The sequence below is a fragment of the Mercenaria mercenaria genome, chromosome 6 (assembly GCF_021730395.1).
Source record: "Mercenaria mercenaria strain notata chromosome 6, MADL_Memer_1, whole genome shotgun sequence".
NCBI classification, from domain to species: Eukaryota; Metazoa; Mollusca; class Bivalvia; order Venerida; family Veneridae; genus Mercenaria; species Mercenaria mercenaria.
This window is the reverse complement of record NC_069366.1, coordinates 51743162-51761435: the sequence shown is the minus strand read 5'-3', so window position 1 is coordinate 51761435 and position 18274 is coordinate 51743162. Positions and strand designations below refer to the sequence as shown.

Sequence of the window (18274 nt, the reverse complement as noted above, 5' to 3'; positions counted from 1 at the left end):
GTCCGCCATTGAACATTTATGAGAGAGAAGTTGAGGTCCATATTTTGAAGAAAAATCAAATAACACCAAATTATAGAAAGAAAAAGTTGTTTTAAATGAAAATTGAACAACATATAAAACATATATATATCTCTACAGATATATTGTCAATTTACAGATATTTGCATCGAATTCCGGAAAAGGGCTGCATAAAGGGGCGAAACTTTCGGAGACTTCAACGCCTTAAAACTCTTCATTTTCAAAGAACAATTACATATCTTCGTTCTGATGCATTTGCAATAATGTTCCATTTCTGAAATTTCACATAACTCGGTTTATCGTAGTTTCGGCAATTGTTCATTTTCATTTTTTTACAAATAACATTCATTTTTAAAGGGGAACAACTTTTAGAGATTATTGTAAGGATCCAGTCGTACGGGACAGTACGGTAAAACATGTATTGGACAAGAAAATTGCTGATAAAACAAGTTATTCGTTTACCAAATATTTCTTTGTTTTTGGTGATATTCTGCTAAACACATACTTGTATTAAAGTGTATAAGTACATCTAGTTGCCATGTACGAACTACATCTCTATCTTTCTTAGTACATGTTCCCATGGTTCCTATCGGTGAATAAACAAGCAGAAGAAGATTTCCTCTAGCAATTACCAAAACAGGGTCGATAAAATAAACTCTTGTTAGAGCAAAAGTTAACCTCAATTATTTTTTATAGCATTGGCAAAGACATGAATACTTGTAAGTTGTATGATACTAATTCTTTTACTTATTTATTTCGTATTTATGTAGATTTATAACATGTTTCCTTACCTAGAAATGTTATGTTACCTACAAATTTGAAAAACAACCAAACATAAAAAATATTGAGGTGTTATGTTACCTACATATTCGACAAACAACACCATTTGAAAATACTCCCAAGAAAATGACTGTCTAACAAGTATCCGTGTGTAGACACTTATTCAATGGAAAAACATGAAACATGGAAATGAACAATGTTCGTGTTCTAGATCCATATTATGAGTTTTATCGGTCTTATGTCTGTTCGGCAACAATTTTTTCAGTTCAAGCAGAGATAGAACTGAACCGAATATTTGACCAAATTTGTAACAGGCACACCATATTTGAATCATTTGTTTAATATTTGATCAACAATATGGAACTATATTTTGAACTACTTTACATGTACTAATGCGCAGACAGTTCCTTTTTGGTGTAAGACAACACGCATGCGCGATAAATTTTGGTATTTGGTAGTTTCGGTTTAGATATTTGATTTATTCTATTTTGCCCCTGTAAGCACCCTGATAAAAAAAACTCATGCAATTCCTGAATATGTTCTTGTGCTAAAGATGCAGTTTAGTACCACAAATTTCCCAGTCGCTCTTAAGATCATGTTTTGATTTATTGGTTACATGATCAGAAATGAAATATCTGTAAAATTTTGGCGCACGCTGCAAAATGATTTCGGACCTTTTCTGTGTATCTATGGGAAACTATTATTGTTATTTATTTGTGAATCATTTAGACAGCTACTGATAACGTCTGGTAAATTGAGAATGAAGATAAACTTGATAGAACTCTAGTTCGAGTTGAGTGAACTATAAATCATTTTCTCACCATTTTGCATTTTTACGGCTGCCATAGTTAAAGAAGAAGAGGAAGAGACGTTAGTTTCAGACTGTATTTTCTGTCGCATGTTTTGTTATGAACATAAAATGGACTAATTTCTTGTTAAATCTTATTTTCGCTAATTGTTTTCTCGCATTTTCGACAAAAGTTTGTCTGTTGATTAGCATTTAAGGAAGTATTTTGAATCCATTGATTTTTTCATTACATCCCTTTATGACTCTTAACTATTCAGGTTTATGTGCAATGTTGAAAGTAGTACATTTAAAATCATGAATGAATGTAATTATGCATACTCTATTTGGACAGCTGCTCTGTCTATTTTTAACATAAAATTAAAAGCATCATGGGACTTTAACCTTTACCCTGCTAAATTTCTATAATGGATTGGTCCATTATTCAATTTGGGCAGGGTCATTTATTATTCAAAGGGGTGTTCACTGAAAATTAACTGACTGAATAGCGAACAGTGCAGACCATGATCAGACTGCACGGATGTGCAGACTGATCCTGGTCTGCACTGGTCGCAAACGCAGAATCACTTGCCGCCAGGTTAAACTCGAAAATAACATGTATTCGCGCCATTTTTAGATATGATAACATTTTGTGTATATTTTTCTGTCACGAACCCAATGTGGACGTCATTTTGAATTTGAACGGCCAAAAAATTAGTAAGAAATGAAATTTGGAAATCAACAATTTTTTTACCTTAGGAACCGGTCTCAAACCTTGTTTTCCGGAAAGAATTAAATAAAAGTGTGTGAACCCTGGGATTACAGTGGCACTTACCAAAATCAAATCACAGACAAAATGTCTATGCTAACTGTTATGGACGCATACATATTGATTGTATGCTTATACAGTCTAATAGTACTTTAATCTGTTCTGCTCTCTATAAAAAATTTGAGATTGTTGAATTGCATGCTAGGCTCGTTGAGCTGCATGCGAGACGGTAATAAAATCAGTTTGTGTGACACTTATCTTGCAACTCTATCGCTGAATGAATTAACATCACCACAGACTAAGTAGAAATTTGTGATAGATAATATAGATAAATAAATTTAGAAGTGAACTAGGTCGACGGGAGCTTGATTTTTAATTAAGGAAGTTCTATTATATATAGAACGATAGATTTAAGTTTGATTATCACGTCTTATCGAGGCAGTCAAAGTCAGAGGCGCAGTGGTTGGTAGGTTTATCTACGATGTAAGCTATGATCGATTCTCGGTTAGAATAGTATTCACTTCTGGGTATTTATAAATCGGTACTGGTTCCAGCAAGTATCAGCCTAGACTGGGTGCTGGAGAGGTAAATTTGACATCTGCAACGGGATCCTCAGGAAATAGTCGAGATGTGAACTTTCGTCGGCTACCCAGGTTTAAAAAGAAACATTTACATTTACCAGTTTGCGTATTTTTTTCTTAAATATTTCTCAAAGACGTACGAAACGATTGTCAAAAATGTCAATAACTATTTCAAAGAACATGAAAATGAATTCAAAGTAATTATTTCTAGCGTTTGTTTACTACATCTTCTGCGGGCCTGTCTTATCTTCAGATCCTACCTATTACCATTGTCGTCTGCTTAAGCCGTGTTGATATAGGGGGCTAAAGAGCCAATAATCTACTGATGCCAAACGACAGATAATTTGCTGTATTGGGCTTTTTGAGATTGTTTTGTCGGCAAAGTATTGACAGAATACAGAACGTGACCGAATTTACGAAGATATCGCCATGGAAAGTATTCAGGAATTCCGGACAATAATCTAGATGGCGTTATGATAGTCTCGGGCAAACAAATCTGTAATTAAAATCTTGAGGATTTTTTGGACATACATGTATTTGGTAAATAAAAAAAGAACACCAAGAAAAAAATCACAAACTACTGGTTCTTTCGAGGTGGTTATTCAAATTAACATCGCAATTGTGTTTATCATACATGCAGGTACTGTTTGCTAGTAATTGATTTAGAATCGTTAAAAGGTAGGTTGATGGATTATGTAGACCACCTTGATACATCGGAACGAGGATTGTAACTACTACTTACAATTCACCATAATTCAAAATTGTAATCGAGTTAGTAGAACTTCTTGAGTAGCTCAGTTATAATAAACGTGAGCCATATGCTTATTGTCCATACCATACAGCGAAGTAATGAACTCATTTTGGTGAGTTTTAGCGAAATTTACTGTTTTTTTTTGTTGTTGTTTTTTTTGTGTGTTTTTTTTATTTTGTATCAAAATTTTATCGAGTTTTCGGTAGTAAATAACCACCTGCAGCAGAAGTGTTCCTTTCATGGATAAACGATTTATAACTGATATGATATATTGTAGAATTATACTATCTGCTATCTATATTCATGCATGGAAAACCAAACGTACTCAAAGGCTGTTATTTGTAAGCAAACAAATAAGCAACTTGTATAATAAAAATTGGAATTACAAATACTCAGTTGGTGTTTAAAGGAACTCGATTGCAGTACTTTTTACGTAACTTAGTGGTAATGAGAACAAAGATGCAAGATTTCATAGTGTAAGGTTTCCTTATAAAACCACACTGGAAAGAAAAGTAGATGTGTTTTTTTTTTCATTTCATGTTTCTTTTTTTTTTTTTTTTGCGTTTTCTTTCTAAACAGACTATTTTAAAATTCACATCAAAAGTATGTATTACCACTTAGATTTAGAACCCAGCTTTTCTTCGTAATTTTGTGTATATTTCATCTGGATTTGCATATTGCCAGCTTTTATAATTCTGTTGAATTTTGAATTTAATTAACTTTGTTTTTTTTATATTGATTAATAATTGAGTGTAACTTGAAATATATATAATGGACTTAAGTCTTAAGGTTATTTAGCTTAGTGTGTCATGCCTACAGTTAAAAGAAAAAGAAACGTCCATAAAATGAGCCGCACCATGAGAATACCAACATAGTGCATTTGCGACCAGCATGGATCCAGACCAGCCTACGCATCCGCGCAGTCTGGTCAGGATCCATGCTGTTCGCTAACGGTTTCTCTAATTGCAATAGGGTTTGAAAGCGAACAGCATGGATGCGCAGGCTGGTCTGGATCCATGCTGGTCGCAAATGCACTATGTTGGTTTTCTCATGGTGCGGTTCATTAATGTGTTCGACTCGTTAAATTGACTGTGTTTTCATGTTTGCGTTTTCTTTTTACGCCACATTCCTGCAGGAACCTCGCCTTATATCCGGGGTGTTGGTGGTGAGTGCGCCTTAATTATTGCTTATATACTGCAATGTGCTTCTTTTATCTTTTCTGTTTTTAGGTTTTGTCCATTTTGTACTGAATTTCTTTCTTTCTCTACATTGGTCTTTTCAAAACATGCTCGGTCATTTTGGATTATGACGATTAGCCATATTGGAATTACTGGCTGTCTTTTTACAGAAATATTTTCAGGCTTGGGCTTAAAAAAACAGTGAGTCAAAGATCTGTAATCAATTAACTTCCGGAATAAATCCATTTTTCTTTTAAGAGTGTGTATTTTCAAATATTGAAAATTGGCGGCTTTAACAGTTTTCATTACGCACATTGCAGTTATTTACGATCATTTTTATATTCTTAACTTTCTCACTCTTATATTATCATTTAGCACTGCTCCCTCCCTATTTATGTACATTTGTGCTTGTCTTGTCCATTGTATGGTCTTTTTACGCCATTTCTCTACATATTTTCATTTCTGTTAAGTCACGTGACTGAAATATTAAAGGGAGATAACTGTGACAATATTTAATACACGTGGATTTCATAAATTTAAAATATCAGTAACTTTTACCTTTTATAATGACAGATTCTTAAGAAGAGAACGAAAATTTAGCTACAGAGCTAAAATGAATGTAGACAATCATGAAAAGAATGAAGTTTTAGATAAGAGCAACATGTTGTATACCAGAAATGAAATTGAAGTCTTTAATTTTGTATTTCTTCAAAATTCATAGGGGTCATATGCCATGCTTGAAATAATCATTCGTTCTATTTCTTTTTCTTTTTTTGTGTTAAAGGAAGTAGTTCAGTAAACTGTATGTCTTTTTTCTTATTTAAAAAATATTGCGGATATGCGATATATTTTGGCAGTGACGTTTTTTAAAACTTGAGCAGTAAGGAAAGCATTGCGATACATTTTTACTTTGAAATTAGATTACAAAATTACAATTGGGAAACGATATTCCGGAAATAGAAAACCTGTCTAGAAACTCACATTTTTTGACACTTGTTTTTGTTTTCAGTTAATACACCCATATCACGCCATTTTGATAACACTTACTAGTATATATATATGCCTACACATTTCTATGTACTGATAATCATGCATATCAGTATTAAATGCATGCACACAATGATAAAACAAATAAAATTTGGAAACAATGAATTCATTGTTTTGAATAGTCAAATCTGATTGGCTAACATTTACAAAGGAATATTTATGAAGCGCCACACCTTATGAACTTGCACAAAATAAGTTAGTGTATGCAATATTTGTGATCTTCTTCAAAATAAATGCTGCATTTACGAAAATAATGTACCATTTAAACTATATCATGCTAATGATGTATGTTATTACATTATTTTTTGACATGTTAACTTGTTTAGATGATATAACGTTTTTTTTTATGGAAATGCTATATTACATATATCTCATTACATTTATTTTAAGTGATATATATATATATGTCAAACGGTTGCACTATCTCGTTAATTGACATATTATGTTCTTCAGATGGCATACTGTCTGTCTAATTTAAATGATGTGTTCTTGAAATGATATCATGTCAGATTTTTACACTATTTTGTCAATTCCTTTTGTATGGTGGTGAGTTGTACTTTAATTAAAATAGTACTTTGACTATTTGTGCACTTTAAATGAATTACATTATGTCAGATAGATGCACCGTGTTGTAAATCTTTTTTTAATCTGACAGGATACTATTTACTTAATAAAAAAGCTGTTATGTGCAACTGAAGCGATATCATGTCAAATCTTAGCACTGTCTTGTTATCTGATTCACTGTCTTCTTCGTATAGTGGGGGCCTCCGTGGCCGAGTGGTTAAGGTCGCTGATTTCAAATCACTTGCCTCTCATCGATGTGGGTTCGAGCCTCACTCGGGGCGTTGAATTCTTCATGTGAGGAAGCCATCCAGCTGGCTTACGGAAGGTCGGTGGTTCTACCCAGGTGCCCGCTCGCGATGGAATAATGCACGGAGGGGCACCTGGGGTCTTCCTCCACCATCAAAGCTGGAAAGTCGCCATATGACCTAAAATTGTGTCGGTGCGACGTTAAACCCAACAAAATAAATAAATAAATATCTTCGTATAATACACTGTCGTTTTGTTAAATTAAGATGTTATTGTGATTTTAAGTAAAATCGTTCGCTACACTGTTACTGCTTGATATACATTTATATTACAATTTCCTTTTTGATTAAAATTTGTAATCGATGGTAAATCAGTTAACAAGACGGAACATCTGTTTGACACGGTTACCACTTCAAAATTGATCGCAGCAGCATCTTAATGCTTTAAGAACAAATCAGGACACAAACTAATAGAACAGTCCTACAGATTTCGAGTGCAAAAATACTATTTTGATTATCTCTAATGAAGGGTAGTGCCACCTCCATTAGTAAAATTATATACCTATTGACATTATACAACTTTGAGTGCAAATAAAACATGTTAATTAAGACGGACCTATCATATATGAGTTTGACATGCCATCATGTAAAAAGAACACAGTTAATCTGGAAATAACAAGACAGTGTATCAGAAGAACAAAATAGCACATTAATTAATTAACATGAAAAATAATGGGATCTCTCGGGTGCAAATAATTCCATGTCAGTAACGAAAATGGGAAATTATATCAGTTTGCAAGGTCATAGTAATCGATTTGGAATGCTACTGTTTTTCTGCACATAATTTACTTTTGAGAACAATGTTTTCTAGGATGAAGAAGTTAACATGTCGACGAACTTTTTTAAAAACTATTTGACATGATATCATTTTAATTCAACATGTTAAAAGAAAACTGTTTTGAAAATAGGACATCCGTTTAATTACATGATAATATTTCTATTTGAAACAAGTTCATTATGCTCTTGTTCGGCATTCTGTTTTGAGCAGTAAGTATGGTACAAATGTATATGAAGATATCACTTAAACTAAATTATTCTATATTCTCAAGCTGCTTCAGACAGCTGTGGCGTTCCATATATCAAAAATAATCTCTTGAAATGGTGTGGAAACTGTATGATTACAATGCTATATTCTCGTCACTGAAATTCTGATCTGTCTGCGTTCCACATAAAAGGAGGACGTTCAATACAAGCAGACACATTAAGTCGACACGACTGTATTTATATTAATATGGAGCAGAAACATTTGATTACTACTGTAAGCATGCTTATTGTCACGGCAAACAACTAAATGGATCTTAACAGATAATGAATAAGGAATCATAAACACACTGTAGAGAAATACAAATATGAAACAAATTTGGTTATACAATGATTTTTCCAAGTTCCTTACTTAAATGATCCATTTTAGAAAACAAGCGAAAAATTGTTTCAAAAGTGGTTGCCATCGTCATGGCGTCCCTATATTGATGACCAAGAAAAGGTAACCAACGTCATTTGTCTGAATAAGAAAATCAGCTGCTATAGTTCGTATTTATATAGAAAGGTTTCGTGTATCACATTTACTACAAAAGTATCATGTGTAAGTACAATGATCAGTAGGCCCAAGCACAATTTGGTTAAAAGGATAATTTGGTAACATTTTGCCATCTACCTCATTTTATCATGTCAGATGGGGCATCGATATTTCTCTAATTTGACATACATTTCCCACGTCGTATTTCTTTCTAGATAAAACGCAAAATGCAAGTTAATGAGTTATACTCATCTTCTTGCATCACGCATAGAAGTCCAATTACTCAACGTCTGCCGTATAAAGGTATTGCCAAAAATATGCTTCCGTTGAAAAAAATCAATAAATACATTCTACTTTTTAGCTCACCTGGGCAATGCTAATGAGCTAATGGTCGTCTGTCGTCTGTTCACACTTAGCTTGTGTATGCAGTAGAGGCTGTATTTTTTACTTGATCTTCATGAAATTTGATCAGAATGATTGCCTTGATAAAATCTAGGTCAAGTTTGAATATTTATCATCTGAGGTCAAAAACTAGTTCACTAGGTCAAATCAAAGAAAAAAACTTGTGTATGCAATCGAGGCTGCATTTTACACCGGATCTTCATGAAATGTGATCAGATTGTTTGCCTTTATGAGATCTAGGTCAAGTTCGAATATGGGTCATCAGGGGTTAAAAACTAGGTCACCTGGTCAAATCAAAGAAAAACGTTGTGTATGCAGTATGAGCTGCATTTTTCACTGGATCGTCATGAAATTTGATCGGAATGTTTGTCTTGATGAAATCTTGGTCAAATTCGAATATGGATTATCTGGGGTCAAAAACTAGGTCACCTGGTCGAATCAAAGAAAAACATTGTGTGTGCAATAGTGACTGCATTTTTCACTGAATAGTCGTGGAATTTGATCAGAATGTTTGTCTTGATAAAGTCTAGGATAAGTTCGAATATGGGTCATCTGTATCAAAAATTAGGTCACCCGGTCAAATCAAAGAAAAACTCTTGTGTGTGCAGTAGGGGCTGCATTTTTCATTGTATATTCGTGAAATTTGATCAGAATGATCTTCTTGATAAAATCAAGGTCAAGTTCGAATATGGATTATCTGGGGTCAAAATCTAGGTCACCTTGGTCGAAGAAATACCTTTGTATGCATAGGGGCTGTATTTTTCACTGGATATTCGTGGAATTGGATCAGATTGTTTATCTTGATCAAATCTAGGTCAAGTTTGAATATAGGTCATCTGGGGTCAAAAACTAGGTCACTCGGTCAAATCAAAGAAAAACTTAGTGTGTGCAATAGGGGCTGCATTTTCACTGGATATTCATGAAATGAAGGAATCGGGATAATTGCCACGGTAGAAAAAATTAGAGAACAATTTCTTCAGTCACACTTTCAGCAAGATTATTCCAGATGTTCCTAAGGTGAGCGACCTAGGACCATTTAGTCCTCTTGTTTCCATTTTGAGCATACTTGCACATAAATCGGGTCCAAGAGGACATTATTTTACCCGTGGAATGTATTTTACGGGAAATAAGACATTTCTAAATCGAAAAAGTTACCAGTATGGACTTAAAGGGACTGAATTTTATATGAAACAAAGAACACTTTCTTTTATTGGCCTAGAGTAAGAATATCTTTATGTTCTCTATAGCTATACTAGATGCGTAATAATACGGCGAAATACGCAAAATAAATATTGAATGCGTAAATAGCGTTATGTTAAGGTTTGCAAACTTTATTAGCAAAACACTTACTTACGTAGACTAACCACTAGACTTATAAAAAAGAATTTGTCAAAGTTTCATATTATTGTACTTTTACTTTATGTAATAGTGACAAAGCCAGTCTATTGCAGTGATTTTCTCAGAGAACTGAGAGTAAAAATATGATATCGGGTTATATTCACAACTTTAAAAAAAAAAGATCAAAAAGATATATCGTAGTCTATGAGCTTGTCTAATATTTACATCAAGTTAAAATTATTTTACATGATAATTTTAGGTGGCGTGTTTTCAGAAGTTAAACATTGTTGAAACTCTAGCAAACCGCTGGAAATTAAATGTTGTCGGTCTAGAAACGCTAGGAGTTCCGTCAGCATACCTACTACTTACATATAGGCAGTAAAAAAAGATCATTATCAGCTATAAGACAGCTCAACGTCAGTTGAGGAATCTGGCTGTTGAACAATTATTCAAAGTGTATCTGACATTTATCTCCTGAAAGTGATTATAACACGTGCAAATACCTGTTTTATTCATGGCAGAACACACGCTTTTCCATCTAAAACACATTCTAACATGGCACACTTTTTGCCAGCAAAGAAGGAAGTTAAGCGTTGTATATTCTGCGACGTGAGGACCAGTGAATAACATTATGGCGTCATAATATTTTTCATCATGTTTTAATGAGCATGTTTAAAATAAATTTAACATTTACCATTTTATGGTTTATTGTCTGATATACCATAGTTCATCGTTGTTGTGTCTCGTAGTTCAAATTTTGCGCATCCGAATTCCGAACTGTTGTAATCGGTGACAAACAACACGAAGACATTGCTTGTTCGTCTCCCACCTTGTAATCTCCTGACAAAGGGGCGGAGGGATACAATTTTGGCTTTATCCGTCAAAGCCATATCTAAGACATAGTCTGGAGTATTGAAATTTGGTAGAAATATAAACTACTACATATACATAATTATATACTGCGGTCGTGTAAGGGTGCATCATATTTTCCTGAGGTACATGAGAGTCATAAACTATGTTTTAGGTTGTTTGTGCCCATGTCTAAGTAAGATATTATTAAGATAGAAAAAGAAATGTTTTGATCAGTAACTTCAGTTGGAAACGAAACTTTGCACAAGTAAGTGGCTTACAAGAGAGTTTGGTTGCATTTGGGGTCGATTGGGTCAATTGTTTGGGTTATTGTTTCCAAAATAAGAAAATGTTTTTTCGCTCTATAACATTTTATGAAAGGGGTATTGCGACTAAACTTGGTAGCATGCGTCGAGACCAATGTTAATTTGAATTTTGATAGCGTGGGTCAAGGTCAAGGTCAAGTTAACCGTTATTGAAAATATGAATAAATGGTTTTCGCTCTATAACTTCATTCAAAAATGAGATACTTTTACTCGTACTGTCATTAGGTAAACTGTTTCAGTTTCTTTCAGGAATGAGTAAACCGACATCCATTATGTTAAAATCATTTCTTTTTTTGTAGAGCTAGTCAGTAAAGGCGTTTTTCAGTGTATGATAGTCGTGTTTTTTTTTTCGTTTTTTTTTGTGGTGAATCATGGGAGATACAAATTAAATTGTTAAATTGTATGGGTAGCTTTCTTTCCTACTTTTCAATACATCTAGGGCTTTGACATTTTGCACACCAACATCGTAGGTTTCAAAATAAAAAGGTTTTTCTCTTCATAAATTATACAAAAAATAACATAGTCCCGAAAATTCTGGATATGTGCGACAGTATTTATCATTAAGAAGGTTATATTTGGTTTTAGACGTAATGTTGTTAATACAGTCCTATATGCGCATATATTTTGTCCCTTTTGTCAGTATTAACTTCCAGGCAGGGATTTTAACAAGGCTCAAGTTCTAAACTATCAGAATTAATACAGTATCATATATTAGCTGTAGTCGAGTCTCAAGTTGTGTTTGAATAACAAGAAAAACTGGACTTTTTTTTATACATTTTTATAATTTATATTTATAATTATACTTGCTTTAATTAAGAGGGTATTTTTGATATATCTACTTAATTAATTCGTGCCACATTTAAGTATCAGAAAGATGCATCGATTTCAACGGTCAGGGTCATATAATTAAGAAATTAAATCATATGAACTTCTTGCAAGGAATCCCACTGTGGTTTATACCCGTATAAATGTAGAAAAATAGCATTCATGTCTTATATTTACTGTTTTCATTACCAACTTTAAGTAACATCGATCTATCGGAAAATCGATAAATTTGCCTATATAAACAAAGAAGGGAAAAAATACTTAAACTTAAATAGAAAAAGTTCTATTTGGAAATCAAAAATTCGATACCCCACAAATTAAAGTTTTATTTATTCCGGATATTATGAATATTTTTTTAAAAAAATATTTTAATATTTGGTTGGTCCTTTTTGACTTTAAACAGACCCACCTCAGTTCATATAGACTCTGTAGGAAACGGGTAAAAAAAACTGACTTTTTCAAATATAACAGATAAAATGAGATATTTTCCGCAAATAATCAAAAAATCGATACCCCTAAAAATGTAGAAAAATTATTAAATTTTCGTTATGTGTAATTTGTTTTAAATTTTATAATGGTTTGTTTAGTCCTTTTTGCATTTTAGTGTGTACAGTGAACATTTCTTAAAAAATTCCGGCTTCTTCCGCCGTTATCCGTAAGTACTCGGAAGCTGTTACGGAAAATATTGTCGTCTGCTAGTCTGACTTTGTCGGTACAAATTGTTATAGCTCAAAGCCTATGAATTGTAGGCAACTTCGCATTGAAAAAAACAAAAACAAAACAAAAAACAAAAAACAACAATCTGAGATTGTAATTAGACAAATTAAAACAAATTAATTGTTGAACTCAGAAACGCCGAAACCTAGATCCGCTGTCGTTTAAAATAACGCTATCGCTATGGAGGATTTAGTGTTCAATTCACATTTAATATACAAATGCTTTTAATTTTCATCGCAAAAAAATACTTAAAGCAATTAATTCTCACGTGTTTCCATAAAATATAGTCGGACGTTTTGGCCTAGGATCTTTCGGCCTAGGATGTTTTGGCCAGGCATTTTTTGGGGGTAGGACGTTTTGGCCAAAAATAAATTGTGGTTCCATATCATGCAATATATGGTCTGGAGATTATTCTAAAGAATATGTTATAGTCAAAGAAGTATAAAAAACATTTATTTTTAAAGCTCGTTGTTATAGTGTTAGTGAATAAATTAAACTGATAACAAAACATACTCATGGTATTTTATTTTTATTTCTTTATAATCTTTTTATATGTATAAATATATATATACATTGTGTATGTGTGTGTGTGTATGTGAAAATTTTTGCCATTTACAACAAATCAAAAGAGTTATGAAAATGAATTTTATTCACAATTATTTTTCTTAAAAAATGATCAATTATACTGTAACATATGATAACATATTAATATCCAGATCATATTTTGCATATTATGAAAATGAATTTTTTTGGGGCCAAAACATCCTACCTCAAAAAATTTCTTGGCCAAAACATCCTAGGCCAAAAGATCCTAGGCCAAAACGTCCGGGCCAAAACGTCCGTGGCCAAAACGTCCGTCCTCCGTCAGTAATTGAGTTTCAAAGTATTCTTAAGAAATATAGCGATGATTAATTTCCAGATACCTATATTATTTTTTGCCGATCGATCTGGAGACTTTTTTATTGCCGCGGCGGTCCGGGTCCGATCTCCGACGCGGTCATCTTTTTTTCTTCATACGGGATTTTTTAATAATTTAAGAACAAAAAAAAATTCATTTTCTATTATTCATGATATGACCAAACTTTAATTTGAAAGATAGCCTTGAAGAACCGATGATTCTGCTTCTTTCCGAACCTACTTACATATTTTTCTGTATTCTTAAATTAATGCGTGTTTTTGGTACATTCTTTAATCATTCGTTTTAAAAAAATGCGATATCTATTATTTGTTTTAGTCTCAAGATTGCACACAATCATTTTATGATTTTATTGTAACAAATATCTTAAAATTACCCTTTGACCTTTATTGTGTATTACAATATTGCCTAGGGGTAAACAATATCCGGTCAGTGTTGTTTCAAGGCGGGTCATAAAAGATATGTTACCCCACTTACTATAAGTGATAGGTATTTTTATGGTTTTTGTGTTGTAATATATGTCTTTCACTTTCTTCTGTCTTTATATAGTCTTTTCCCTTTCTTTCAGGATTTTTTTTACGATTTTTACCCTTATTTCATGAATCGTATGACAGTAGGAAGAATCAGTACAAATTTAGAATTCACATCGTTAATAGAGTTGTTCCGTACATGTTTACTGAGTAAAGATCCTGGCCCAAATTTCACGAAAAATCTTAAGTTATTACTTAGTTAAGTCTGCTTTTCTAAAATTGAGATATTGATGAAGTTATTGTTATTTTTTTTTCCTGTAACATTATATTTATATTTAAAGTATACTATGGTAGTAGTATTTGTCAGCAGTACTTATTCAAGTCACGCAAATATGATATTTCTATTTAGGCACGATATAAGAAACTTAATCCTTACCATGCTAAACTACAATAATGAACTTGTCTATCTTTCAATTTGGACAGTACTATTAATTATGAAAAGGGGTGCATACCAAAAAAATACTGGCTGAATGGCAGACAGTGCAGATCATGATCAGTCTGCATGATCTACACTGATTGCAAAGGAAGAACCAATCGTGTCCAGCATGGTATTTCCTTTTAAAAGTATAAGTCTAATTTCTATACTTCTTTTCCTTTAAAGCGACCGGCCTCCAGATCGTTCGACAACAAAAATACTTTTTAGATATCTTGAAAAAAGCTGTATTTCTTATGAAGGCTTCAAAACTAATTACTGACAAACTTTATGTTATGGAAATACATGAGAATTTGCTGTTTTTACTACCTTTTACGATTAAAATCGAAAAACGTTAGTGATTCAGAATTTTGAAAATATTTTAGAAACAAAAGCTCTTATTCTAATGTTCATAAATCATGTGAAAGAAAGCGCGTATAGAGGAAGTATATACGCTTTCTAAATACTTTAGATAAAACATTCATATTCTTGAATATTTATTTTATTTACAGACAGTTTCTTGTGCGTAAATATTTTTTTTCTGTACATAGATATACGTAATAGCATGATGTTTCGTGTATTAATAATGTATTATATAAATTTTCGACTTGTTCCGATTTTCACTTTAATAATTATCTAAACTTCATTCAATTCGTTTAGTAAACCTCCCGCCTGGTAAATGCATCAGATAATGACTAAAGCTGTTAATTATCGATTTTCCCCCGTGTTACTACAACAACAACAGTTAGTACGGAAATCAACGAATTCGTCCGGTAGCGATGATATCGGATTATTGGTTTTATTGATTTTATGATAGGTAGATCTGTACCGCTTTATCGGTTTCGAGATGTTACTAAAAGTTGGTAATGTAAAAGTAGCTTGCTACAAAAATAAACAGTTTGCTTTTCATGAGTACCAGAAAATCAAAATAAATGTCAGGATATCGATTTTTTCAACATATAAATAGAAGAGCCAAAAAGATACGCTCACGATCCGACAATTGACAATTGTAATTCGCCGTCCAATAAAAATACAGTTCCTGGTTTTAATTTAAAATATCTTTTAATCCAGTGAAAATCATGTAGTCGTGTCTATTCAATTTTGATCTTTACAGTCAGAAAAACATATAGTTTTAAATATAATTTACCGTTCATTTTGAAATTTTGGCTTCGAATTTTGAAAGAATTTTTCAAACGACGCCATTGTGTTCATGCTATTTTTTTGCGTGTGCAATGTCGCGGAAGGGGCCACCCTTGATATCGTTACGCCAATGTTGTTTATACGAAAATAAATGCTGTTTTCTTCAGATACAAGATATATTGTAAATGTAAATATCAGAAATTAGATCCTAACTGTTTAATTTTAGCGATTGTTTACTTGAAAACGAAAGTAGGATGTTTATTCTTCGGACCGGTTTCTTAAATGCGGCAACTTATAGGATGTGGGTACCCTGACTACAGCTGACTTGCATTTCGCTGCATAATATTCAGCACCCCTTTTTCTTTTCGTTTTTGGGAAAGATACTGAAAGTATAAAGTAAGGGTCAGAGAGAAGGAATTCTTAATAGTTACGAAATAATGACAAAAACTCACATGATTGCAAAAACTTATGCGAAGACGAGCTAATGACTGTCGGTTAAAATGTATATATCATTCTAAAGAACAGCGTGTGCCATACACGACGCAAGCGGAACTAATTTTTTTCTGAGCATTTTTCATACCTTTTCCGACTGCAGGCAGCCACTCCTGGTAATAATAGATCTAAATATGAATCTCTTGAAAATACTACAGAGCTTCTGTGCTCACTTGTTTCAAGTTTTATACAGGAAACATATATTTCTCAAACACGTCTTTCACTGACAAGTCTGTGAATTATTGACTTATTCTAACCGAAGCGTGCCAGAGATGTGCAGTTTTACGATCGATTGCTTTGTATACGCATACATTTCCGGGATGAAAATAAGTTGGAACATGCTTTTTTGATACAATTAAGTTGATCTTTATGCACAAATAGACTTCGTTGATTGAATTAGATCGTTGTTCAGAATATATTCTGGGTACTGAAAATTTACACAACTCAGCGAATCGCACCAAAAAGGGCTACCGGAATGAAATCTACATAGAATTCTTTATTTGAAAGTCGTTAGTTGTTGTGGCTATGTTGTTTTTTCTAAAGCTTACTATTTTGTAAGAGACTTTGCTGGAGCAATTTAAGCAATCCCTTGTCGATATTTCCACAGAAATATGCACAACTGGCAAATCCATTATTCGCGCATTCTTATATTATAACATACATGTCTAATGCCATGTGTTTTCTTTCTATTTTAAGATACATTTACAGAAGAATGCCGAGGTATGTTTATTACAAAAATATCAGCATGAAGAGTGCATCTTAACACAATTATACTGTAAATCAGCACTTATTCGCGAGCAGTTTTTTTTCGCCATATAAGCTTCTTCGCTTGTCCTTTATTACGTTTCGCAAGATTTTATTGAATGAGTTTTTTTTTCAAAGTTGCATATGCTTCTGAATCATATTTACGCAATATTTGCTTTCTATCTTTTTTCTATGATTTCTTTGCTCTTTTGCTCGACCGGCATTCTTCTGCATTCTCCGCTATCTTCCGGCAAATATGAGCCGCACCATGAGAAAACCAACATAGTGCGTTTGCGACCAGCATGGATTCAGACCAGCCTGCGCATCCGCGCAGTCTGGTCAGGATCCATGCTGTTCGCTAACGGTTTCTCTACTTGCAATAGGCTTTGAAAGCGAACAGTATGGATCCTGACCAGACTGCGCGGAAGCGCAGGCTGGTCTGGATCCATGCTGGTCGTAAACGCACTATGTTGGTTTTCTCATGGCGCGGCTCACATGTTTCTCGGCACAATTTTGCAGCATACATTTTCCCGTACATCTTTCAAAGTTAACAATGCTATATTGTCAAGGCACATTGATCTATTCTATGTTTTTCATATCTTATTTTACATTTTTAGATGATCTTTAGGGAAAAGTGACTGAACGTTGAACTCTTTCAATACGTGAACAAGTCTGATTTACAGTAGTTCACTTGTTACCAAAATAAGCATTTTCATTTCATTTTTGTCTGGCGCAAAATTTTGGTTTCTTTGCGTATACTGTCACTATTAAAAGAATTAATCAGTTCTTACTAAAGTTTTTATGGCATGGCATTAGATTGATCAGCAAGTTCAAATGTATAAATCACGATGTCGCCTACATAGGAAATAAATAATACTTTGGTATCACAGCTTCGTGTCACACGTATTACAGAAAGCAGACTTTCCTGTATCACATTTTAATTTATATCGCTGCAACCTTTTTAGTAGATGCTTTTAAGAATAATGTTTATTTATGTATGTTTTCTACTTCATAAAACAGAATGTTTTATATTATTCATTGCACGAGTGGCTATGTTTTTAATGCTATTTTTGCTCATACACAAGCTATAATCTATACTGAACTTGAAAGTGCCATTTAGCTCAAAAGCTTACGTTTCTAAGGTATTCTAAAAGCCTGAAGGTTACATGTGAAAATATGTTTCTAAGCCGTGTGCAAGAAGTACTATTTCATATGTATGACATGCATTAAGTACTAGTAACTTAGGTGATTTATTTTAGACCCCATTTGAAGGGATAGTATGCCATATGT

General features: G+C 33.1%; 1 protein-coding gene across 2 annotated transcripts in view; it reads left to right on the top strand.

The window, feature by feature from the left end:
- LOC123548905 (junctophilin-1-like) overlaps window positions 1–18274 on the top strand; it is a 70002-nt gene that overhangs the window by 24390 nt on the left and 27338 nt on the right. Inside the window, exon 2 of one of the 2 annotated variants that reach the window (XM_045336538.2) lies at window positions 16937–16960. The exons of the other annotated variant lie outside the window; for it this stretch is intronic. Within the exon in view, the coding sequence (XP_045192473.2) occupies window positions 16937–16960 (24 nt within the window). The remainder of the gene's footprint in view (window positions 1–16936; window positions 16961–18274) is intronic. 2 annotated transcript variants of the gene reach the window in all.